At 41.0% G+C, this 25,513-nt stretch overlaps 1 protein-coding gene and 1 long non-coding RNA gene across 14 annotated transcripts in view; one reads left to right on the forward strand and one right to left on the reverse strand.

The window, feature by feature from the left end:
• The first annotated feature begins 9,432 nt into the window (after window positions 1-9,432).
• LOC124862796 overlaps window positions 9,433-25,513 on the forward strand; it is a 139,885-nt gene continuing 123,804 nt past the window's right edge. For 12 of the 13 annotated variants that reach the window (XR_007037006.1, XR_007037014.1, XR_007037009.1 and 9 more), the window contains exons 1-5: window positions 9,433-9,565; window positions 17,123-17,239; window positions 17,399-17,562; window positions 18,609-18,671; window positions 19,044-19,101. This is a non-coding gene — a long non-coding RNA (uncharacterized LOC124862796). Of the gene's footprint in view, window positions 9,566-17,122; window positions 17,240-17,398; window positions 17,563-18,608; window positions 18,672-19,043; window positions 19,102-23,259; window positions 23,279-25,513 lie in introns of those variants that run through there. The other variant, XR_007037013.1, reaches the window with a different exon arrangement.
• Window positions 19,977-25,513, reverse strand: part of LOC124862795 (glutamate receptor ionotropic, NMDA 2C-like) — a 102,905-nt gene continuing 97,368 nt past the window's right edge. The window contains exons 11-13 of the mRNA XM_047356923.1: window positions 25,267-25,454; window positions 23,901-24,133; window positions 19,977-22,253 (exon numbers count right to left, since the gene is read on the reverse strand). Of these exons, the coding sequence (XP_047212879.1) occupies window positions 20,631-22,253; window positions 23,901-24,133; window positions 25,267-25,454 (2,044 nt within the window). The 3' untranslated portion in view covers window positions 19,977-20,630. The remainder of the gene's footprint in view (window positions 22,254-23,900; window positions 24,134-25,266; window positions 25,455-25,513) is intronic.

Below are 25,513 nucleotides of genomic sequence, written 5' to 3' on the forward strand. Positions count from 1 at the left end.
GACAGTGGAGCTCATAGGAACCCCTTACCACCCCCTTTGGGACCCAGATGAGGATAAATGTCCGAAATCCAGCTGGATCAAAGTCCCCAATCTGTTCAACTTAGAGCTCCTGACCCTGCATCCTGTTGTTTGGTCTGCAGCAGAACTGAACTCAGCTTTTGGACCATCTGCCAACAGATTTGTCCCATAGCCAGAAAAACCTGGAGTTTGTATTTCTAAACAGCATGTAAATGTAACAACTAAGACTGGGTTTGGTGTTGTCTTTGTACAGAAATCACAGTAACAACTAATCTGTATCATTACATTTTCTATCTAGACAGCTTGACCACGTTCTTGAACAACTGTTCTCCAGACAACATGAAGATCAATGTTTTTCATTTTATTTCCTGCGATGTTTCAGAGGATTATATTTTTATTTAAGGAATGTAAGAAAGCGCACATACCTTGGATGTAAACGTTGTCCTTTATGAACAGTTTTTGTTTTGCAGGACAATCTAAATGACCTTGTTGGGCCATAGGTGGCTGAGGATTTAGTGTCCAGTGTTATCTGAAGACCTGAGAGCAAATGTGAAAGTTTCTCTTATACAGTATGTGACTCATAAATTGCTTTATTAAGGTTAACTCTTATTTTATTCATTTAGAAATCCAGTGAGCTTTTAAATAATCGAGAATACAATTTAAATACTGAATATTGATTCTGTGAAATTTGTAAGTGTACCTCCAAGTATGTGATTACATGCTTGGAGTTACGGGATGATGATTAAATGTGAAAACATCAGTCATGATGTTTATTGAGTGATATATTGCTGTATTTTTAATACATTTGTGGACCTTGGAGTTTCTGTTGTCACGATGATAGATGGAAATTAGATCATCCATTCATTTCATTCTTTCAAATTGGCAAAGAACCATTTATTAAATTGAATCCTTTGTTTTTAAGATTTGTTTTGCACCACTAGTGGCCTTTATTTTGTCAATTTTCTTTGAAAGTAGGCAGAAAAGAAATGTGGTTAAGAGAGGGGAAGGCAAGGAGCACAGGTCGTTGTCGCCGGGGCTCGAACCAGGGGACAGCATGAGGGTCAAAGCCTCTCGATATTTGGGAGGCCTGCTCTACAGCTGTGCCAGTGCTGCGCCCAAATTGATCCTTTTTATTATGATACACACCACAATCCAAGGTTCAATATGTTGCATAACTTGGATCAAACACTGAACATTTTTAAGAAAATCATTCCGTTTTTATTGAGTAGCAAGTTAATCACTTGTAGGGACATTCATACATTCATTAATTTAACACTAAGTAACGTGACATTAAATGGAAGATCTGCCATTTTATTAATTAAATGCGATGCTCTTTAATTAAAGCTGTTTACAGCTGTTTTAAATGGAACCAATTAATGTCTGTTGAACACGACAGCAGATATTCTTCATGAAATCTCTTTATTTCAAATGCTATTTTTAGCTGGATAAGCTAAAAATAGATGTTATTTTGTGAATGTGATATTTTTTATAATTTACAAAAAAGGACAAATAATTTGCAAATAAAGCATGTGAATATGAAGCATCTTCTGTTTGACAGTAAAACCATCTGTCAGCTGGTCTATTTAAACAGAGACACTCACTCTGTGCTGGACAGTTTTAATTTAGAGTATTGATCTGGGTTCAGTTTTAAACTTGGCAGCATTTTTTCCAGGGCTTCTTACTGTTAATAAGATCTGCACTGCTTATCTAATTAAATGGGTCCAATTCATCTCTCCAGACTAAACCAACCCTATATATGGCTCAGCTGCATCATTTTGCATAGAGAGTTCTTAGAAATCATTTTAAAGTGACTTGTGTATGTTTTTGACTCTGATCTGATGTGTTGAGACTTTGAAATAGTCCTTTCAAGTGCAGTTTTGCTTATTTCATTCAGCTATTTCCGCATTTGTGCACTTTCATATGGAGAGCTGTCATTCCTGCAGTGAAAGGAGAGTTCAAGGATTCATCAAACAGCCAGGAGGCCCTGGCCTTGCTTCGGTTCTTCTCATCACAACTAAGATAATGTGAGCGACTATACCAACTTGTGGCTCTCTGCTCATTGTTTCATAAGCTCATCACAAACATGTTAAAAAGATTTTGGAAAAAACTGAAAACTAACTCTCTCACATTATTTCACTTTCACTTTCTTTTAATGCGACCTTAATGCTGGATAATTACAAAGATCTTATAACAATCACATTTTTCTAATTATTTCTTCATGAAGAATTTGCCGCTTATGGTTTAACAATAGAACGTTAAGTTTTCATACAGTAATTGATTATTTGAGGCTTAATTTCTTGTTTGAGTTTTTGTGTGCCGATCTGATTAAAAACAACATTAGTAGTAGTGCTGTGGGCTATACTTCCATATTCCCAGAAAAGGCGGGATTTACCATAGCAACCAGTAACTCAAGGTACCCTCTGTCTCTCGGCTTTATGTCGATTTTACATGTTCTATGCAGTAATTGGAAACGTCTTTAGAAGCCAAGCAGAAATATGAAAAGATTTTTTTAACAAAATACCAGTTATTCCATGCATGTATCTTAATAATTTGATGGATGTGTGTGGTCCAAGGCAATACTGTTTTCCCTTTGTAGTCTTGAATAATGAAAAAAACACCAGTCTCATATTGCTCATTAGAGCTTTTCGACGGCCATCAGCAGCTTATACACCTGCAACCATCTGATTTCAATGTTTTCAATGTTCAGAGCAAATGAAGAGTGAAATTATATTCATAAACTAGCACATTTCTTGTCATTAAATATAATCCCGTCTATTATTTATGTGGTGAAATTGGAAAATCATTCATCTTGCAAGGCTCATCTCTGAATGCACATCATCTGTGAATTCATCCATTTCAACAAGGACTGAGGAGTAATGTGACACATTACAGAGTACGCACATCAGAGAATGTCATTAATTACTGAGTGAATTTAATAAAGATTGGTTTGGTCAAAGAAAAAAGTTCACTTTGCCCGCTGAGAGTTACCTCATGTTTTCAGAAATGAGAGAGTCAGTTCTCACATTCTTTAAATGCTTGTGGCAGTAATCTCTATCTGTTAAATTAGAAGTCACGTTTCTGGATGACAGCTGCAGCGAACGGTGCTCATCAGTCACTGATTTAAGTGAGAACATAGAGTCTATCATGCTCAGATGGAGCTGCACACAGCAGTTAATCCAGAGAGGCCTTGTAAAAATTATAATTGAGTTTTTTTTGCATGAAATAAAGAACTCTTTGCTGAAACTGACTGTTTTTTTTTTTAAACTAGCTACATTGCAGGACAACGACGGTGAAAGAAACTGCGGGTTACTTCTGATTTTGTCTTAAGCTGCAAGTTTTGCAACTATGTACGTAAAAGTAGGTTCACTACATTTTGTGGTGTTCTGAGGCAATAGATATTTATCATTTTAACAGAAGAGAAACATAAGTGCCCTCACAGCAGGCACAAGCTGACATTGGTGAAATAAATTATTTATTTTTGTTTCCATACAAACTTAACAAAAACAAGCTGAGCAGAATGTAAGAAAAAGACACGAGTATGATCTAAAATATCTACACTGCTGTTTTTAATGTACTTATACCCCTATCACACTGGATTAATATTTCACTACACTCCCCATGAACAATCAGAATGTGGCTGGATTGAAGCAAATTTGAGAAATTCTATTAGTTTGAAGGCAATCCTAAAGCTGCTCTTTTATTACTCGCTAAATCCATCCATCCTGCCTTCCGTACAGGGTCACGGGGGAGCTGGTGCTTATCTCCAGCAGTCTACAGGCGAGAGGCGGGGTACACAGTGGACAGGTCGTCGGTCCATCGCAGGGCAACACAGGACAAACAACCATGCACACAACCATTCATACCCAAGGGCAATTTAGAGAGACCAATTAACCTAACAGTCATGTTGTTAAACTGTGGGAGGAAGCTGGAGTAGATTGTTCGTTCGTTCGTCGTCTTCCGCTTATCCAGGACCGGGTCCCGGGGGCAGCAGACTCAGCAGAGACGCCCAGACGTCCCTCTCTCCAGACACCTCCTCCAGCTCCTCCAGGGGGAGCCCAAGGCGTTCCCAGGCCAGCCGAGAGACATAGTCCCTCCAGCGTGTCCTGGGCCGTCCCCTGGGCCTGGAACACCTCCCGAGGAAGGCGTCCAGGAGGCATCCGGTATAGATGCCCGAGCCACCTCAACTGGCTCCTCTCAATGTGGAGGAGCAGCGGCTCTACTCCGAGCTCCTCCCGGATGGCCGAGCTCCTCACCCTATCTCTAAGGGAGTGCCCGGCCACCCTACGGAGGAAGCTCATTTCAGCCGCTTGTATCCGTGATCTCGTTCTTTCGGTCATGACCCAAAGTTCATGGCCATAGGTGAGGGTAGGAACGTAGACCGACCAGTAAATTGAGAGCTTTGCTTTTCGGCTCAGCTCTCTCTTCACCACAATGGACCGGCACAGCGCCCCCATTACTGTGGCAGCTGCACCGATCCGTCTGTCGATCTCCCGCTCCATTCTTCCCTCACTCGTGAACAAGACCCCGAGATACTTAAACTCCTCCACTTGAGGCAGGAACTCCCCTCCAACCTGAAGAGGACAAGCCACCCTTTTCCGGTCGAGTACCATGGCCTCGGACTTGGAGGAGCTGATCCTCATCCCAGCCGCTTCACACTCGGCTGCGAACCGCCACAGCACATGCTGTAGGTCTTGGCTAGAGGGGGCCAGCAGGACCACGTCATCCGCAAAAAGAAGAGACGAAATCCACTGGTCCCCAAACCAGACCCCCTCCGGCCCTTGGCTGCGTCTAGAAATCCTGTCCATAAAAGTTATGAACAGGACCGGCGACAAAGGGCAGCCCTGCCGGAGTCCAACATGCACTGGGAACAGGTCCGACTTAGTGCCGGCAATGCGGACCAAACTCCTGCTCCGCTCGTACAGGGACCGGATGGCCCCCAATAAAGGGCCCCCGATTCCATACTCCTGGAGCACCCCCCACAGGGCATCACGAGGGACACAGTCAAATGCCTTCTCCAGGTCCACAAAACACATGTGAACCGGTTGGGCAAACTCCCATGAACCCTCGAGCACCCTGTAGAGGGTATAGAGCTGGTCCAGTGTTCCACAGCTGGGACGAAAACCACACTGTTCCTCCTGAAGCCGAGGTTCGACTATCGGTCGGACTCTCCTCTCCAATACCCTGGCGTAGGCCTTACCAGGGAGGCTGAGGAGTGTGATCCCCCTGTAGTTGGAACACACCCTCCGGTCCCCCTTCTTACAAAGGGGGACCACCACCCTAGTCTGCCAGTCCAGAGGCACTGTCCCCGACCGCCACGCAATGTTGAAGAGGCATGTCAACCATGACAGCCCCACAACATCCAGACACTTGAGGTACTCAGGGCGGATCTCATCCACCCCCGAAGCCTTGCCACCGCGGAGCTTTTTAACCACCTCGGTGACTTCAGCCTGGGTGATGAAAGAGTCCAACCCCGAGTCCCCAGCCTCTGTTTCCACCACGGAATGCGTGATGGCAGGATTGAGGAGATCCTCGAAGTACTCCTTCCACCGCCCGATAATGTCCTCAGTCGAGGTCAGCAGTCTCCCGCCCCCACTATAAACAGTGTTGGCAAAGCACTGCTTCCCCCTCCTGAGGCGCCGGACGGTTTGCCAGAATCGCTTCGAGGCCAACCGGTAGTCCTTCTCCATGGCCTCACCGAACTCTTCCCAGGCCCGAATTTTTGCCTCTGCCACAGCCCGGGCCGCAGCACGCTTGGCCTCACGGTACCCGTCAGCCGCCTCAGGAGTCCCACAAGCCAACCACAGCTGATAGGACTCCTTCTTCAGCTTAACAGCATCCCTTACTGCCGGTGTCCACTATCCAGCACCCCCGACAGGGACGCCAAGAAGGCAGGGTACTCTGCACTACCACTCGGCCCGTAGGCTGAAATGATAGTCAGAGACCTCTCCCCAACCCGAAGGCGCAGGGATACAACCCTCTCATCCACTGGGGTAAACCCCAACACGAGACGGCTGAGCTGGGGGGCAACAAGCAAACCCACACCAGCCCGCCGCCTCTCCCCGTGGGCCACTCCAGAGTAGAAGAGAGTCCAACCCCTCTCAAGGAGATGGGTTCCAGAGCCCAGGCTGTGCGTGGAGGCGAGCCCGACTATTTCTAGTCGATATCTCTCGACCTCCCGCACAAGCTCAGGCTCTTTCCCCCCCAGCGAGGTGACATTCCACGTCCCTAGAGCCAGCCTAAGCATCCGGGGATCGGGCCGTTGAGGTCTCCACCTTCGTCCGCCACCCAATCCTCTTTGCACCGGTCCCTCACGGTTCCCCCTGCAGGTGGTGGGCCCACTGGGGGATGGCCTCGCGTCTCTCGTTCGGGCTTGGCCCGGCCGGGTCCCGCGAGGAGCAACCCGGCCACCAGGCGCTCTCCGACGAGTCCCGACCCCAGGCCTGGCTCCAGGGTGGGACCCCGGCTCCGCCGTACCGGGCGACGTCACGTGCCTCGATATTGTGTTCTTCATGAAGGGTTCTTGAACCATTCTTTGTCTGACCCATCACCTAGAACCTGTTTGCCATGGGAGACCCTACCAGGGGCATTTAGGCCCCAGACAACATAGCCTCTAGGATCATTTGAGCACTCAAACCCCTCCACCACGTTAAGGTGACGGTTCAAGGATGGGTGGAGTAGATCCCATGCATGGAAATTCACAGAGACCCCAGACCAGGATTTGAACTCAGAACCTTATTGCTACAAGGCAACAGTGCTACCAACTGCGGCACCTCGCAGCCTCACTAAATACAGTGAGTTACAGAAATATATTTTTTTTCCCTTGAACGTTTTCACATTTTGCCAGGTTACAACTCAAACTTTTAGCGTATTTTATTAGGATTTTATGTGATACGCAAACACAAAATAATGCATAATTGGGAAGTACAGGCAAATGATACATAGTTCTCAAAGTGTTTTGCTAACAATCTGAAAAGTGTGACCAAAATGCAGAAAAGTTCAAGAAGTACTAGTTTCCTGACATGCTTTATTGTACCTTTACCACCTTCTATACAAGTAGGTTAACAGCACCTTCTCACTGTGATCCTATTTGTGACAAGGATTGAAATCGGCCATGACCTAGTACAAGAGATATACCTTGCCAGGTCCTTGTCTGCATCCATGCAAGGGGGGTGGTTGGTGCCTATCTCCAGCAGTTATTAGGCAAGAGGCAGGTTATACACTAAAAAGGTCATTTGTCCATTACAGGGCAATACAGAGACACACAGGACAAACAGCCATGCATTAAACACTCATACCTATGGGCAATTTGAAATAACCAGTTAACCTAACAGTGTTTTTGGACTGTGGAAAGAAGCTAGAGAACCCACCCATCCAGGGGTAGAACATCCAAACTCCATACAGAAAGTCTCCAGGCTGGGAACTCAGGACATTCCTGCTGCAAGAAGCAGCCCTATGAAGGGAACCTCAGGAGTTACCATCATGTACTATAAATGCCACACACCCACAAAGGTCAGAAACATGTTGAGGTCCAAAAACCTTTAGTGAGGTTTTCTACATTTTGAAAAATGTGACTAGATATTTCTGACTAATCAAACAGTATGTGAAATGTATGTCTATAGAAAATATATAGGTCACTAACTCGTCACACACAAAGATTGTATTTTCCAGTGTGTTTCCATATTTCCAGACAGATCCAAATAGAGCTGTTATTTATAATTGTGTTAAATTTCCCACCAGTGCGTGGGACAGTAGCAGGACAGCCTTTGAGTGTTGATATTTTGAATGTTGGACAGCAATTTGTTGCTCACATTTTACCAGCATGTGCAAACTCATTTATCATCCTTGCTGCAATCAGCCAGCCTTCCCGTCAGTTCTGCAGGTCTCAGAGAGCAGCACAGAACACATAAGTGTCTCATTGCTAGACCACTGTGTCTGCTGTTTGGGTCTGAGCCAACCTGCATATTCACACCAGCAACAGAGATTTTACAGCAACATAAACCACAACTTACAGCAACTAAACCTTCACCATAAATGTGTTTACATGGCAGTTATGCTATGTTGAGGGATATAAGAAATAATTAATAATTGTTGGGTGCAATGGATTTTTTGTCCTTGTCATGGTTTGTGGTCATTTTTTTCCATTATGTGAGATTTCAATAATTAAAGAGTTCGATTTTTTGCTGGTTAGTTGGTGGAAGGACTTCAATGATTATAAAAGTCTCAATAAAGTGATGAGTTTTAAAGCTGTCTGCATCCATTTCTTCCATCTGAAACACTGGTCTGGATCTATCAAACCAGTGTTCACATTTCCATTGTGTGATGGTGCACATCAGATGCCTCTGAGTCCAAAGACGTGGACACCACCTCTGGAAAAGATTAACATAACACTGTCAACTGTTCTGTAGACCATTACAGTGAAAAAAACAGATTGTTTTTTAATCTTTAATTTTTCAGTCATGCTAATTGATTAATTTAGTATTGTTATATTTTTTTCTGTTTATTTTCTAAACTTTTTTCATTATTATTCAATGCATTATTTTTTCTGTAAAACCTTTTAGCCTATTTTAAATGTATACATTACATACTTTACAGTATATAGCCTACATTTGTTATTTATAGGTGTCAGTTGCATTTGTAAAATTTTTCCTTTTGCATTTGCCCCATTTTTCCCCTTTTACATACCTGTGATTCTGTTTTTTGATCAGTCTGCTGATTAGAAATTATAGGTGACAATACAATAAATAGTGTTACTGCCACTGGTAAATTGTTAGTGTTAAGATTGAGAGGTATAAAACATTTGTCAAGGTAAAAAATGACTCATTTGTTTTTAATTTATTTGTAGGAGTAGTAATATGTTGTTCTATTTACATTTCTCTGTAGTTATCCTGAAATGTACCTGTTTAAAGTCTCCATCCCAGAGTATAACTTGAACCTCATAAGAAACACTTTGCAATATCCAGATTAGAAACATTTATATTTAGGTGTCTAATTACATCATATCATTAAGTCTAAAGGGAAACTCAAAGTGCTTTACACTGGATTAAACAGTAAGCAATAAACAACACAACTGGAAATAATGAGGATAAAAGGCTAAACATAAGCAGAAAACAGAGGTGTTAGGTTATCTGGGTTTGAATGACTGAGGAAACAATTGTGGTGATGATGACAAAGAGGCACCAAAAGTAGAAGGTATAAACTGAATATTTTCTAAAATCCTGATAAGTGCTACAACTAATACAAATAATATAATAAAATATGTTTGAAAACTAAAATAAGTAAATAAAAAAGAAGGAAGCAAAACATCTACAATCTAATTCGAAGCCAACTTTAAAGATGATTCAGGTTTTTAATTTGAATTTTTCTGGGCCGTTTTATACTATTTATTTCTTGGAAATTGACTCATGACTGTATTGTTGGGGCCCCTGCAAACCTGGGTGGTGGACCCCGAATTTCTGCATCCGTTCGACGTGTCAGTTGATGGACGGTTTGAACTTCGTCACCGGATAGAAAACTAACGGAAGTTAATCTGTTATTTTTGTGGTCAAATGTAAGTTTTTCAGGAGTTTATGAATCTATTTATTTTTGTTATTTAATTGTAACAAAATAAGTACAGACACATAACAAAATTCTAAAGTTTGTTTGCCGCGATGTTCGTGACTTTAGCAGCTGACCAACAGTTAGCTAGCTAGCCTTTACTTCTGAAACGTTGGTCTTTAATTGCTCGTTAACAACGGCCTTACTTGTCTGCTTAGTATTTTTGTTTGACGAGATTTTTCTTTTGAATATATCAAACTCGTTTTCTCAACTGCCGTTAAGGACTTACGCTTTCCAGCTACTTCTGTCGGAAAATATTTCATTTGTCGGCGCTTTGAATGTTCAGTACAGGCGCCAGCTGCTCAGGTACCAGTAGCTATTAATGGCTTTTCATTTTGGCTGCCTCTCTGTTAATTAGTAAATCAAAGAAATCTTAACTTATTGCGACAATTCAGTTTAAAAATTGAAGGTCGTTTAAAGATTAATTACACAGAGTGACATATTCGACGTTAATTTTATGGTAATTGCTTATAGTAAATGAAAACAGAAAAATCAGTCTTACTAAAGAGTCAATAATCTCATGACAACAATTTATAAAAAAGATTTTTATTACAGACGTTTTGAGGCCTTCAAAATAATGGGGAAGAGATGAGCAGCAGACACTCGAGGCTTTAACGCTAAAGGTAGGGAGGCTAAAGCCATAAAAGGTGATTGTCAGAGAAACTGGCTGTTTGGAGAGAAAGTTCAATGCAAGGGAAAAGTGTGGTTGGAAAAAAAGACAGGGATAACTGAAACCTTGAGAGGATTGTGAAGCAAAGCCCAGACTTTTGGGGGAGATTCACAAGGCACTTCCACATTCCTTGTGTCAAGCCACTCCTGAACTATAGATGACATCAGAAGTGTCTGCTGATGAGGTGCTGATTTTGTTTTCCAGCACGACACCTGGCAATCTTGCCTAAAGTACTAGAATTTTACCAGGTAGGGCATTAAAAGGCTTCTGAAACAATGCCAACAATGTATATGTAGGTTCAATTTTAAAGTGGAACTTAACCCCAAATCAACTTGTTTTGCAGATAAACTGCGTAAATTGGACCTTAATGGTGCTATCTTTGTCTTATTGTGCATTTTTTGTGTGCAAGTTGTTTAATTCTGTGTCCTAAAACTGTCTCAGTGCTGCCTTCTTTGGGTTAAATGGTGGTTACTGCAGTTAAATTTTCCTATTGGTTCAAACGGTACAGCTTGGTGCATGTCCATGTCACAGCCCTGGTTCGGGTATAAAACCATCTATCTCAAAACACACTACCCGTAACAAGACAGGAGTTGGACATGCGAGCACTGATCTTAGTGTTTTATATTTTATACCTTCAATCATATCCTCTACTTGAGATAATATGAATCTACATGTACAGGGGTTGGACAATGAAACTGAAACACCTGGTTTTAGACCACAATAATTTATTAGTATGGTGTAGGGCCTCCTTTTGCGGCCAATACAACGTCAATTCGTCTTGGGAATGACATATACAAGTCCTGCACAGTGGTCAGAGGGATTTTAAGCCATTCTTCTTGCAGGATAGTGGCCAGGTCACTACGTGATACTAGTGGAGGAAAACGTTTCCTGACTCGCTCCTCCAAAACACCCCAAAGTGGCTCAATAATATTTAGATCTGGTGACTGTGCAGGCCATGGGAGATGTTCAACTTCACTTTCATGTTCATCAAACCAATCTTTCACCAGTCTTGCTGTGTGTATTGGTGCATTGTCATCCTGATACACGGCACCGCCTTCAGGATACAATGTTTGAACCATTGGATGCACATGGTCCTCAAGAATGGTTCGGTAGTCCTTGGCAGTGACGCCCATCTAGCACAAGTATTGGGCCAAGGGAATGCCATGATATGACAGCCCAAACCATCACTGATCCATCCCCATGCTTCACTCTGGGCATGCAACAGTCTGGGTGGTACGCTTCTTTGGGGCTTCTCCACACCATAACTCTCCTGGATGTGGGGAGAACAGTAAAGGTGGACTCATCAGAGAACAATACATGTTTCACATTGTCCACAGCCCAAGATTTGCTCTCCTTGCACCATTGAAACCGACGTTTGGCATTGGCATGAGTGACCAAAGGTTTGGCTATAGCAGCCCGGCCGTGTATATTGACCCTGTGGAGCTCCTGACGGACAGTTCTGGTGGAAACAGGAGAGTTGAGGTGCACATTTAATTCTGCCGTGATTTGGGCAGCAGTGGTTTTATGTTTTTTGGATACAATCCGGGTTAGCACCCGAACATCCCTTTCAGACAGCTTCCTCTTGCGTCCACAGTTAATCCTGTTGGATGTGGTTCGTCCTTCTTGGTGGTATGCTGACATTACCCTGGATACCGTGGCTCTTGATACATCACAAAGACTTGCTGTCTTGGTCACAGATGAGCCAGCAAGACGTGCACCAACAATTTGTCCTCTTTTGAACTCTGGTATGTCACCCATAATGTTGTGTGCATTTCAATATTTTGAACAAAACTGTGCTCTTACCCTGCTAATTGAACCTTCACACTCTGCTCTTACTGGTGCAATGTGCAATCAATGAAGACTGGCTACCAGGCTGGTCCAATTTAGCCATGAAACCTCCCACATTAAAATGACAGGTGTTTCAGTTTCATTGTCCAACCCCTGTATAGGTAAACTTTCTGAAAGTTTGTTACTGCTTTGAATGTTAGTCCTTGCTAGCATTGATGCTGCTAACATAACTTTTCGACTCAAAGCTGTTCTTCCTTATGCCTCCCTTAACCTCTGGAATTGGGGGAGGGGGGATGCTCCACCTGAAAAGATGTATCCATGGCAAAACTACCAGCATCGCTCAACTCACTCTTGTCTTCCTGACCCCTGCTTATCCTCCTCCGCTCAACCCAACACCTGGCTGTGTGTCTCAGTTTCTCTTGGCACTGCCTACTTTGGTGGCATTTTTCAATATTTGTCTGGGGTTTAGTTCCACTTGGCGCTGCCCCCAAACTTGACAGCACCAAGTGTTAAGACGAGGTCACCGGAGATTAAGAGAGGTTTCACGAAGCCCAGCGGGCCTGAGCAGTTTGAGCCGCGGGCTCAAGGTGCTGACTCAGCGATGCCTGAAGCTGGCACTGCCGAGGCAGCGGAGGACCACTACAGGGGCATGTCTGAGTGAGACGGTTTTATACTGGAACGCAGGGGCTGTGACGTAAGCATGTACCAAACTCTACTGTTTGAATAGGAAGATTCAACTGCAGTAAACACCGTTCAACACCAAAGAGGGCAGCACTAAGTTTACATGACATAGAAAATGCATAGTAAGGTAAAGATGGCACCCTTAAGGTTCAGTTTATACAATTTATTTGCAAAAAACTGGATTTGGGGTTTTGTTCCTCTTTAAGTAAGCTGCAGTGTGTAATATTTTTAAATCATGTGGTAGTTTATGTCCCTCAATTAACTTTGAAAGCTGTGAAGGGTTTTTACCCAAAATAATAAAAATGTTTTTTTCATATATTACAATCAAATGTCCAACAAACAGTCTTTAATGAATGTTCTATTTTTGTCAGTGGTTAGAATAAATGGCAGGTAATGAATAAAAATAATTAATTTCCTTTTATTTAGCAAAAAGCTCATATTTGTTACTGTCGAATATAATCTTTACCCCATCAAAAAGAGTAACATTGTCCTGCTTTGAAAGTAGATATTCAGCTTACATTATTTTTCAAATTAAATTCGTGTTAAGATAAAATTATTTAAATCTTTCTATTGGCACTGGATATTGCTCATGTATTAATTGATATTTGGTCAATAAATTGTTAAAAACACTACCTCATTTAAAAAAAGAAGTACTTTTTGGTACATTTGGTCAAATCAAACACTGTTTGGTCGCAACGCAATTTAAATATTTTGCCCTGATTTTATCTTTCACTTGTGGAAAAACACAACAAATGATATTTTGGGAATGTTTAGTACTTTGTTGTTTGGAGCAAAAATTGAAGCTGCAGATTCACTGATGGTAACAAACCAATTCCCTTTTCCAATAAATTTATGTTTTTTAAGGAAGTTATGGAGAGGTTCAGCTGAATAAATATACTTGGACTAAACACAGTAAGAACCTGGAATAGAAAATAAAAAGCTGCTATTGTAGGAGTTACAAATTCAGTGATTAAAGCTGAAATGGCAGCCACACACTTTGAATGTAACATACACATTTGTTTTTCCTGCGCTGCATACAAGCTTCAGACCTTGAAATGTTTGGAAAATGTTTGCACCATTATACTTCATTGGTGGTATATGTTACGTTTCATGATGACCTGCTGTTTCCCATTCATTTTTCTTTTCCTAGTAGCACACTAGAGTTTTCATAATGAAACACTCAACTTGGTGAAATAAGCCAAATCAAAATGTGTCTTTTTTTACATACATACAATTATACATTATAATAATTGCTATAATGAAGCAGTTGCATCTTGTTAGCAGAAATTAGTCAATTAAACAAAGCTGAGATATTTGCAACATTGGTGAATGTTTTCGCTCATTGCTAATTTTCTCCACTTTGATCTACAAACATCGGGGCAGCTGGTTCAATTCTACAATTACGTGTTGGTCATGCTATCAAAATGAACAAATATATCATCCAGGCTGGAGGGTTGTGAAACAATGGAAAAAAATACACTTTAAGATCTATTTGAATACATGTTGGTGTTTTTATTTTCTTAACTCTCTTAAATAAACAAAAACCTGGAAAGAAGAATTTGACCAACATTTCCATGCATAGTCCATCAGATTTCAAAGATGTAAATGTATGCAACATAAACTCACACACAATACTAATATATAAAAAATAACGTTTGGAGCTTAGTTTAAGCATGTTAAAATACAATTACTGATGATTTGTTATATTTCTCTGCTTTTGTTTGTAGAACCTTTATTGTTTTAATGGGGAACCAGTTGTTACTTGCTCTGTCAGGTTTAAAGTAACCTTTGTTACTCTGAAAGGCCTGAACCAAGGGAGCATGTATTGTATCCTGTCCACTGTTCAGGATCTATTGTTTTGTTTTAGATCTCCTGGTGATTATATCTTCTGGAACATGGCTTTGTATGCATTTTTTTTCAGCGAACAAGGAAATGAGAAGTGGATTACTTCTTTAAATGACATTTTATTTGATTATTTTTTTGTTTTTTAAATGGCTGTCGTTTTATTATTTTTTAAGAAAAAAGAAAACAGACATTTAAAAAATACAGTCCTTTGTTTCAGGTTTATTATGGTCTTAAATATATCCTACATGAGAGACATTGGATACACAGGAAGGAAAGCAAGTAAAAAGAAAAACTGCTTTTAATGTAGCTTTCATGTGCCATTTCTGCATCTTGTTACAGATGTGTTGGTGTGAAAAATGTTCTACATTGTTTTAATTAAAACTACAGGGAGAGCCTAAATAAGAAAAAAGAGGTATTCATACAAAATTACCTGCATTGTTTAAGAAGTTTGTATCAAGCTGTGGCAAGTTGTAATAAGTTATATAAGTTATGGGCACATTTCTCCCAGTACAACGAGTAGAAACCACTGCTTATCACTGGACATTGTGATGTAGTGTGTAATAAACTGGTGTGAAGGACTTTCAAGAGTATCATACGTAAGGTTGATCCCTGTTCAAGACTCAGATTTTAAACAAATGCATGTTAGATGAGTTTTTGCGTACTTTTTTGTAGATGATATAAGCACAGATATTCACTTTAGGTTTTGGTTTTCTGCAAGACCATTAATTTTTCTGAAATGTCGATGATTAGATTATAGATATGATCATATATCAAGGCCATGTGGTCTGAAGGTATAAAGTGAAACTTTGGATATCATCATGATTCTAAATTACTAGCTATGATAGTTGTGCAGCCTTCCAAGCAAGATGTTACAGAACCTTGTGAAAGTATTCGGCCCCCTTGAACTTTTCAACCTCTTGCTACATTTAAGGCTTCAAACATAAAGATATAAAATTCTCATTTTTTGTGAAGAATCAACAACTGGGACACAATCGTGAAGTGGAATGAAATTTATTGTGTCAAACTTTTTTAACAAAAAACTGAAAAGTGGGGTGTGTAATATTATTCGGCCCCCTTGCATTAATACTTTGTAGCGCCACCCTTTGCTGCAATTACAGCTGCAAGTCTCTTGGGGTTTGTTTCTATCAGTTTTCACATCGAGAGACTGAAATTCTTTCTCATTCTTCCTTGAAAAACAACTCGAGCGTTCCTAAACAACAGTCTTCAGCTCTTTCCACAGATTCTCGATTGGATTCAGGTCTGGACTTTGACTAGGCCATTCCAACACCTGGATACGTTTATTTGTGAACCATTCCATTATAGATTTGGCTTTATATTTTGGATCATTGTCTTGTTGGAAGATAAATCTCCGTCCCAGTCTCAGGTCTCTAGGAGACTCCAACAGGTTTTCTTCCAGAATGCTCCTGTATTTGGCCCCATCCATCTTCCCATCAATTTTGACCATCTTCTCTGTCCCTGCTGATGAAAAGCAGGCCCAAACCATGATGCTGCCACCACCATGTTTGACAGTGAGGATGGTGTGTTCAGGGTGATGAGCTGTGTTGCTTTTACACCAAACATATCTTTTTGCATTGTGGCCAAACAGTTTGATTTTGGTTTCATCTGACCAGAGCATCTTCTTCCACATGTTTGGTGTATCTCCCAGGTGGCTTGTGGCAAACGTTAAATGAGACTTTTTATGGATATCTTTGAGAAATGGCTTCCTTCTTGCTACTCTTTCATAAAGGCCAGATTTGTGCAGTGTACGACTGATTGTTGTCCTATGGACAGACTCTCCCACCTCAGCTGTAGATCTCTGCAGTTCATCCAGAGTGATCATGGGCCTCTTGGCTGCATCTCTGATCAGTCTTCTCCTTGTTTGAGATGAAAGTTTAGAGGGACGGCCGGGTCTTGGTAGATTTGTAGTGGTCTGATATTCCTTCCATTTCAATATGATTGCTTGCACAGTGCTCCTTGGGATGTTTAAAGCTTGGGAAATCGTTTTGTATCCAAATCCAGCTTTAAACTTCTCCACAACAGTATCTCGGACCTGCCTGGTGTGTTCCTTGGTCTTCATGATGCTCTCTGTGCTTTGAACAGAACCCTGAGACTATCACAGATCAGGTGCATTTATACGGAGACTTGATTACACACAGGTGGATTCTATTTATCATCATCAGTCATTTGGGACAACATTGGATCATTCAGAGATCCTCACTGAACTTCTGGAGAGAGTTTGCTGCACTGAAAGTAAAGGGGCTGAATAATATTACACGCCCCACTTTTCATTTTTTTATTTGTTAAAAAAGTTTGACACATCCAACAAATTTCATTCCACTTCACGATTGTGTCCCACTTGTTGTTGATTCTTCACAAAAAATTTGAATTTTATATCTTTGTTTGAAGCCTGAAATGTGGCAAGAGGTTGAAAAGTTCAAGGGGGCCGAGTACTTTCGCAAGGTACTGTACATTAAGTGTATTACTGCAGACATGCTTAATGATCCGTTTTTTGTTTTGTTTTTGCAGAGGAGGCGAGATGCAGTCGATTCTGTGAAGCAAGATGCACAGAAGATCCTTGGAGATGGAAATAATCTACTAAATGAGGATAACGAGCTCTCTGACAACATCAACAAGGAGCTGGAGGTACTGAATTATCAGGAAAAGCAACACGACTTTTTAAAACTTTTTACTGTTGTGCATTCTGAGTGGGGTCGGTGGGTGGGTTGAGAACATTTATAAAAAAGAAACTTATTTTATCTTGCTAAGTAAATATAAATGTAAGCTTCTGATCTCTATTCGTAGGACGTGGAGGAGATGAAGAGAGAGCTCGGTCGTCTTCATGCTCTGCTGAATGACAAGGTTCAGGGCCTTACCGACGGCTTGAGTGATGGCATGCTAGCTGAACATGTCCACGAAGCAGAGGAACATGCCAAACAGCTAAATGAATCAGCAGCCATTTTAGATGGGTGAATATATCACAAACACATCACTGATTTCACTTTCTAATGTGTGTCTGAGGGCTCATTATATCTAAAAAACATGGTAACAGGTACAAAACAAATGATGGATAATTAAATAAAATTTATTTTTAATCCAACAGTTTAGATTGATAAAAATGTATTTCTATTGAAAGTGTTGTTTTACCCTAAGGCAGGGGTGTCTAATGTCAGTGCGTCAGTCCTGCAGGGTGGGTGTCCTGCATGTTTTAGATGTTTCCCTGCTTCTGCAGACCTGATTTCTGTTGATAGCTGATTAACAGGCTTTTTCTGAGCTCCAATCACCTGAATCAGGTGTGTTAAAGCAGGAAAACATCTAAACCATGCAGGACACCGGCCCTCGAGGACCTGCTTTGGACGCCCTTGTCCTAAGGAGTACAAGGTGGAATGTTTATTTTCTACCTCTTTTGCAATCCAGTTATTATTTTCAAGGTTGACATTTTAAAATTTGACAGAAATGCCAAATTCTTGCCATTAACACAAGCAAAAGTAGTATTTTTGATTGAAAAATACCATAGTATGCAAAGGTGTGCATACAGGTAATTTAATTTGTCATGTTTTTTTCCCCTCACTATTATGCTTCACCTCATAGTATTGGAATTTTATATCTTTATGTTTGAAGCCTGAAATGTGGCAAAAGGTTGAAAAGTTCAAAGGGGGCCGGATACTTTCACAAGGCACTGTACCTACTGAATTAAATTCTCATGTTTCGAGAGCAGTCTTCAGGTGCTCCTGTTTCTTCACTGTACAAATGCATTTAATTTGGTTAGATTAAATGACAAATTTTATGTGTGTAGACCCAGTGTTCTTGTTTCTGTTCCCTGTTGCTCTCATTCTTTTTATGTTCACTGAGCATATTGATTTTTCTCATAGCAATAGTAACTCAAATTCACAAGATCAATTTGTTGGGTGCTTGCTGGCTAACTTAAAATGTCTTGGTTAAAACATAAACTACTGTGAAACAACAGGATTTATAACTTTCGACATCATGCAGGCTTATTTTTTGTGTGTTGCAGAAGTTAATCTGGATGTAAGCCATCACACTTTGCCACAGCTCAGTGTTGTCTCCACTTTATAAGGTGAGTTTTGATGATTTTTAAACCATGCTGTTGTATTAGGAGCCTTCACAAGTCCACCAATACACTTGAATCTCTTGAAACATCAGCCTCATGTAAGGAATTGTCACAACCTAGATCTTAGAAGAGTATTTCAGGGGACATATCTACTCACTTTATTCTTGTTTTTCGATTCTTGTTAAGAACATTTATATTTTATAATATATTTTTAGAACTGTGTTTTGTTTTAGGTGGCTTGTTCGTTTTATCCAAATATGTTTCTGTAAAGTTCTTGATAATATTGGGCATTACTTTGTATGTAAACATTGTTACTTGGGTTTTGATGTAAACATCAGTGTCTAGCACACTGTAAGGATTTTCTCTGTCTTTGCTAAGATTGTGGCCATCTTTTTCAAAACTGAGGACCTGATCATCAATACATTAACTTCACAAGGTAAGTGTATTGCTTCTTTTATTCTATGGTTATAAATTAATGTGACTGTTGTGGGCTTGTAGTTTTGTGCCAATGCTATAGTGGTTTCAAGGAGCCTTTAAAGCTCCTGTAAAACTTACTGAGTTGCACATTTAACATAAAACTAACATAAGTACGTCTGAGTATTGGGTGACAACTAACTTCTAACGAAGCATTTGTCCAAAAAAAAAGATACTTTTCATATAGAATTGGTACAATTCTTGGCTGTAGTCATTGTTTATATGCTTTTCAAAATGGCTGCTGAAGTTACTTGGATTTTGCTATTTTCTCCCTCTGCTGTTATTTTTGCTGAGATTTTCTTTGCTTGTGGATAATCATGTAGGATATACAGACTTTGTTCATGCTGTTGGTTTGTGCTTTTGATCACTTTCAAAAAAATAAATGATGTGTAATGTTTGGATTAGTTTGCATTTTTCCAAGCCTGAAACTGTTTATCAGCTTAACTTGGAACAGTTTTATTGCTTATGTTTATCTGTCTTGAATCTGCTCAAGTATCTGTTAATGTTATTTGACATAATTGTTGAGTCACTTATCTTTAGGTTGCCGAGCCCTTCTGTCATGCTTCTTTGACATGGCTAATGCACTGGGTTGATTTCATTTAGTTGTTTTTGTACTTGAAATGCTGAGTATATTCTTGCTGTTGAGCGCTGTAGTTTTGGGTTTGTAAAACCTAACTTCTCTGTGCAGTTGTTGGACTGTGGAATTGGACAGAAAATACTCTTCAGAACATTTTAGGTACTTTTTTTGTTGGTAAAGGCGTTTGTCTACATTTTTATTTCTCCTGGTTATTTATTCTGTGTGGATATTCTGCTTAAGAAGGTGAAGAAAAGTCCAAATGACTCTTTAATTGCCTTGTTGTTTATTAAAGGGTATGGTAACAATGAAAATACACATGATACTTAATATGCTTTTCCTCGCTTTAAAAGTGCAGCAACATTACATTAATTATCAGAAAGTCTTGGTGCACCCAGTGTTGTAGACTTAGAAAATTTACGGAAGACATATCGGTGCTTAAAAAACAAAATGATCTTTATATTTTGCCATTAGAGATGATGGGTACTGACATGATGTTTGGAAGAAAAATAAAGAAATATCTCATGTCATAATCAGATTGAGAATTTGAGAGGCTATAGTATATCTTCACCCAAAGTATTTCACCTAGTAACATAAATTAAATCTTTTTAAACAACCATCCACAGCTTAAATTCTTATGCATTAAATACTTTTCAATATTTCCATTTTTTTTAGTAATTCAGGATGTCTGCTTTACAAAGTCCCAGCAGTAACTGGCTTTCAAGGGTATATTTTTACTTTTTGCTGCCCAAGATCTTATTGCACTAATAATTGAGAGGAACCTCTCTAAAGTACACTGTTGGTGTAGGGTTTCATTTTTGCTTTGACTGGAAGCTCAAAAAAGAACTTCCAGACATTTCCCTCCTCAGAGCGATGCAAGTCAGTGGGCCTAAAACAGGTCTGATAAGGAGAGTGATTCAGACCTCTGATTCCAGACTGGATACCCTGCCCCAGGGCTTTGGCACATAGGGGCTATTGACTCTTCGTGCCACCAGCACCTGTCTCCGCTCTCGGCTCCCTGAGCCCAAGTCCTCCCTCTTTCCTGGGCCATCATAAGGCCCAAACATGTTATTGTGGTAAACCACCTGTCTGTCACTCATTCTGGGGAGCATTGCTGTGTTGTCTGGGCAGTGGCTGGTACACGGAAACAAGTGGCACATGTCCTTTGAACTGTTGTAGTACTGGGATGGTCCCTGTGTGAGTGGCCCAACATACACTGGCAAGTCTGTGTATGAGTTCAGGTAGGTGGAATAATGTCTGTGCACCACAGTAGAGGAGGAGCGGCGCAGGGCAGCAGCATTCTGCAGAATAGCTTCCCTGTAAGACGGCAGTCGCGTAGAGTCAGCATACTTTATTTTTTCCTTGTAGGGGTAGGAGCCCATATGGGCTGGGTCTAAGTAGGCTGGCTCAGCGGCCAGGGGGTAACAGGAAAGGTTGTGGCCCAAACTGCCGTATAGCTTGTGAGGCTTCGGATTAAGCCCCACCACCTGCGGAAACAAATCAGGCATGTCTGTTTGGGTGGAGGGAGCTGTGGATGTGGAAGGCTTTGTTTCATCTACCTGATGGATTCTCTCATTGCCCCATGTGGCTTTAAGGAATGAGGCTCGTCGATTTAATTTGTCCTTTCCTAAGAGCGGGATGTCATCCATTTCTGGCTCCAGGTAAGACTTCATACAGGAGTTGCAGCTCGCGCTGCCACCGGGGTAGTGTCCTGCAGTGCATGCCATGGCCATACCATCAGGGACCTGGTTTTTTAGGAGGTGGTTGGCTCTCAACTCAGCAAAGCAAGATCGAGGTTCATCATAGTCGACTCTCACTCTTGGTTCTGGTTTATCAAACAGATAGCTGAAAGACCTCCTTCTCCGGCTTACGCAATCTGGGGGATAGCTAAACTTCCTTCTCAGCGGTCCCTTGTGTTCCACATAAATGTCAGGTACCTGGAACTCCCTGTAAGAAACAAAAGGTGATGTTGGGTGCCGGCCCTGGTTTTCCACATACAGCCTGCTGCTGTGGTGGGGATTAGAACTTCCAGAAGGAGTGGGATCTCTGATGGCGATGTGTGGGCTGCTGAGGCTGGAGATTGGCAATGTTCTTTCTAACAGATGCTGACTGCTGCGGGTCGGCAGTGTGTACTGAAGAGGTGTGGGTCGGGTTACCACCCTGGGCTTTTCAAGGAGGGGTTGGCTGGTGGTGTCCCCGTAATGAACTGGGAATGTTGGTGTAATGACCCTCTGGGGATATGGGGAATGATTGTCTGTTATACTTGAAATGTAGGGTAGACGGCTATGGGTCATATCTGTGGTTGTAACTCTAGGAGGCAGGCCAGCTCGCACATTGTCGGCTCCACGTCTGCTCCAGTGTTCTATTGTTTTGGTGGCGCTATCAAGAGAGTTCTCAACTCTGGCAGAGGACACCATGTCCTTGGCTGTCCTCAGCATCTTCAGCATGTTGGCTTGTGTGTAGTTGCTGGTGACGTCTGGACTCTGCAGGCTCCCATTGCGGTCAGTTTGCTCTACTCCATTGAAGCAGCTGTAGATACCCTGTAGACAGATGGAAAGGTAAAATTACAACTTTCATCAGAATAAATCTGCTCTTAATTATGTTGTCACAGATTATTTGCCCATTTAAAAACATCCCCTAACATGCTAAGCCAATGAGGTGAAATCCTTATAAAGGAAATCCTTGTTGTAGAATATTTATTCTCATTTATTGGGGCCTGCCAAAGCAATGTATGGGAGGCACCTATTGTTATTCACCTCTAAACTGGACTCTTTATTTATTTTTGTACTTTTATGATTCTGTTTCAGTGATAGAAAGGCTCAGTCACTTAGCATTTTAGATTTTTTTATCCCAGCAGATATTTTCTTTCAAACTGTTACTTTGGAATGCAAATTCTCACCCTTGACCACAGCTGACACAGAGATGAAGGTTTTTAATGGGGTGATTTAAGTTCAGTTTCTCAGGTGCATGACCATCGCTTTTCTTTTAGCAAATACCCATGATCTCCTCATTCCACTGGAAGATTACTTTATTTTACTTACTTACTAACCCTAACCCGCCATTGAATTATTGTAATTTTGGAATAAGTTGGTTAGTTGATGCGGTATTGTTTTATTTGAAATTGTATTGTGGAAAATGCCTTTAGGTGGACCTTTCTACCTGTCAGTGTTGCTGTACTTACTATTTAAAATCTGCATGAAGGCAAGAAATTATAATAGAGACCCACCAAACTGCTGGCTAGAAATTAGAATCTGAGAATTATCCCTTAATTGGTTGTATTAATGATAGGGATGGGTACCGTTTATATTTGAACCGATACGGTACTGATACCGGTACCTAACAGTACCAGTTTTTGGTACTTTTGTGTGTGTTTATGTAGTAATGAATGCCAATCTCTTCAATAGTAAAATCTCAACATTTTTCAATTTAAAATATTTATTTCTCAATATATAAACTTTAATGAATAAATCAAAACAACATGCAGCTGTTTGTATTGCAACATCTCAGTTGTTTCAAACATTTCTTCTCCCATATTGTTGCCTGCAGACAGCGCGTCGCTAACGGATGGACGCATGCTAACGGTGCTGAAAGCAGGAGTTGTAGCTGTAGATCTGAGGCTGAGGAAAATTGTGAACTCTTCAAAGATCTGCTTCTTCACCAAGTGCTTCCTCAGATTAGAAGTATTCCTGCCGCTGGTCTCGCAATTCGCATCACAAATATTGCAGTGAGCGTAATCTGCATCACATTTTGAAAAGTGGAGCCATACTTTCGAGCACTTTCTATCAGCCATGCTTTGTTGAGGGTACCGAAGTCGGTACCCATCCCTAATGAGTGATCTGCAGGTCAAATACTATAATTTATTAAATGCATCAAAACTAAAAAGTCATATATTTTTGTCTGCAAGGACATCAACAAACTGTACTTTGCGCTTCAGTTCTTTAATAATGACAGTCCGGTAATCTTTTCATTTTCCGTTGGATACAAAAGTATTGATCTTCATCCAGAAACCTGCAGATGACGTTTTTTCTTTAACGTGTCCTTAGCGTAAAAACTTTGAGACCGTCAATTCAGCAGGTCAGACTTAAAAGAAAACTGGAAGACGATATTAGCTAGAAAAGCCTGATTGGTGCTTCTCTACCGTATGTTAAAACAACATGATCCATTTTATTTTTATGGCAATCACTTACTCTACTGATAGCTAGGAGAAAGTCCAGCCGCTCCGATTTGTGAACTGAATGCCGAAGTTTCCAGTAGAGCAGATGTTCCCAGGCAAACACCAGTAGGCTTAGGCCCATAGCAACAAGCAGCATGTAAAAGACACCAGCCATGTTGTCAATGTCTAGCTTACTGCTCATGACCTCTTTCTTTTCATTACGACAGATGCCTGTGAGCCAGACGGTTTGCAGCTTTTGTGTGTCACCTGTGGGTAAAAATAACAGGGTAAAGATTGAGGTTACAGGAAATCTCAACTAGCCAACATATGCAACTTTTTTTATTGTGAAAAAGTACTTTTACTGTGAGACTGTATGTCTTTCTCACAAAACAGAGGATTCCTCAGGAGACATAACATTTCTGCTGATGTGAGAAGTCAAGGAACAAGTGCCTGTGGCCTCGAAGCTTGGCATTGTGTGTTATTATTTCTCTTGCAGTGTGTTATACATTCAACTAAAGGCGAATAGGCTTCAATTATAATTTAACCGAATAAATAAACATCAGCTTTGGTCTTATTGGCATGCATTTGTTGCCAGTCTTGCATTCAGATGAACTTTATCATGGTAATGGTTGTGTTGTTATATATATTCATCCCTCCACATGGTAGCTACTCTCCTCAAAAAGATTAGAAGAACACGTTTTAATCAGAGCACAATTCAAAGTAAGTTAAACATCTGGAACATTGATCTGGTCAGTTCAGTAGTAGAGGGGTCTTTGTAATCAGTGTCGGCTTTATTTGTGTTAATGAAATTAACAACAGGTGCACTGAAGGGGCAACAAGAAGATGATCTCCAAAAACAGGAATGGATTTGCAGGTGGAGGCCACAGACGTTTTTTGAAGGTCTCTAGAGCAGGGAGGAGATTCCAGGAGAAAGGCCGTTTCTCTAGAAGAGCTGGACAGGGCCGTCGGAGGTCCTTAACCTATCCGTAAGACCGGTATGTCCTGGTCACCGGCGTGCCCTGGGTTTGTCAGCAATGCATATGAACACATGGTGGCAATACAAACCGCTGAGGACCTTGTTGAGTTGTTGCAATGACATTTCAGCAAATTGGTCTAGCCGGCCACATCAGTTTTCAGCTTAAATTTCTCAATGACTTTGTATGAAGCCTCTTTGGGTTGATAATTTTCCATTTTCATCAAATGATGTGGCATCCTTTTTTTGCCAACACATTACCCATTCCATATCAGTATGGATATCCAGCATGACTTTTTATCCAATTGAGCGTTGTGATGTGTTTTCAAAGTGTTGCATTCATCTTTTGAGTGGTGAATTACTTTTCTATGAGCACGATTGATTTTACTGCATCATTATAATACATAATGTTTTTTGGTGGTTATACCATCAGCCAGGAACTGCAGCAGGGCCAGGTCGATGGGCCGTTTCCAGCGTGAATCCTTCTGCAGAGCAATGCCATACCCAGTAGTAGCAAACACTTTTCCACTGCCAATGGTTACCAGTTTGCATCCTTCATCTTTGCCAGCCATGTAATTCAGCACAGCAGCGTCATAGATGAAGGCATCCAGTTTCCTAGCATTGTAAAAGAAATAATTTAGCTGTTTGGCTCTGCTTACATTTCCACATTATGT

This window comes from Girardinichthys multiradiatus, chromosome X, assembly GCF_021462225.1.
Source record: "Girardinichthys multiradiatus isolate DD_20200921_A chromosome X, DD_fGirMul_XY1, whole genome shotgun sequence".
NCBI lineage: Eukaryota > Metazoa > Chordata > Actinopteri > Cyprinodontiformes > Goodeidae > Girardinichthys > Girardinichthys multiradiatus.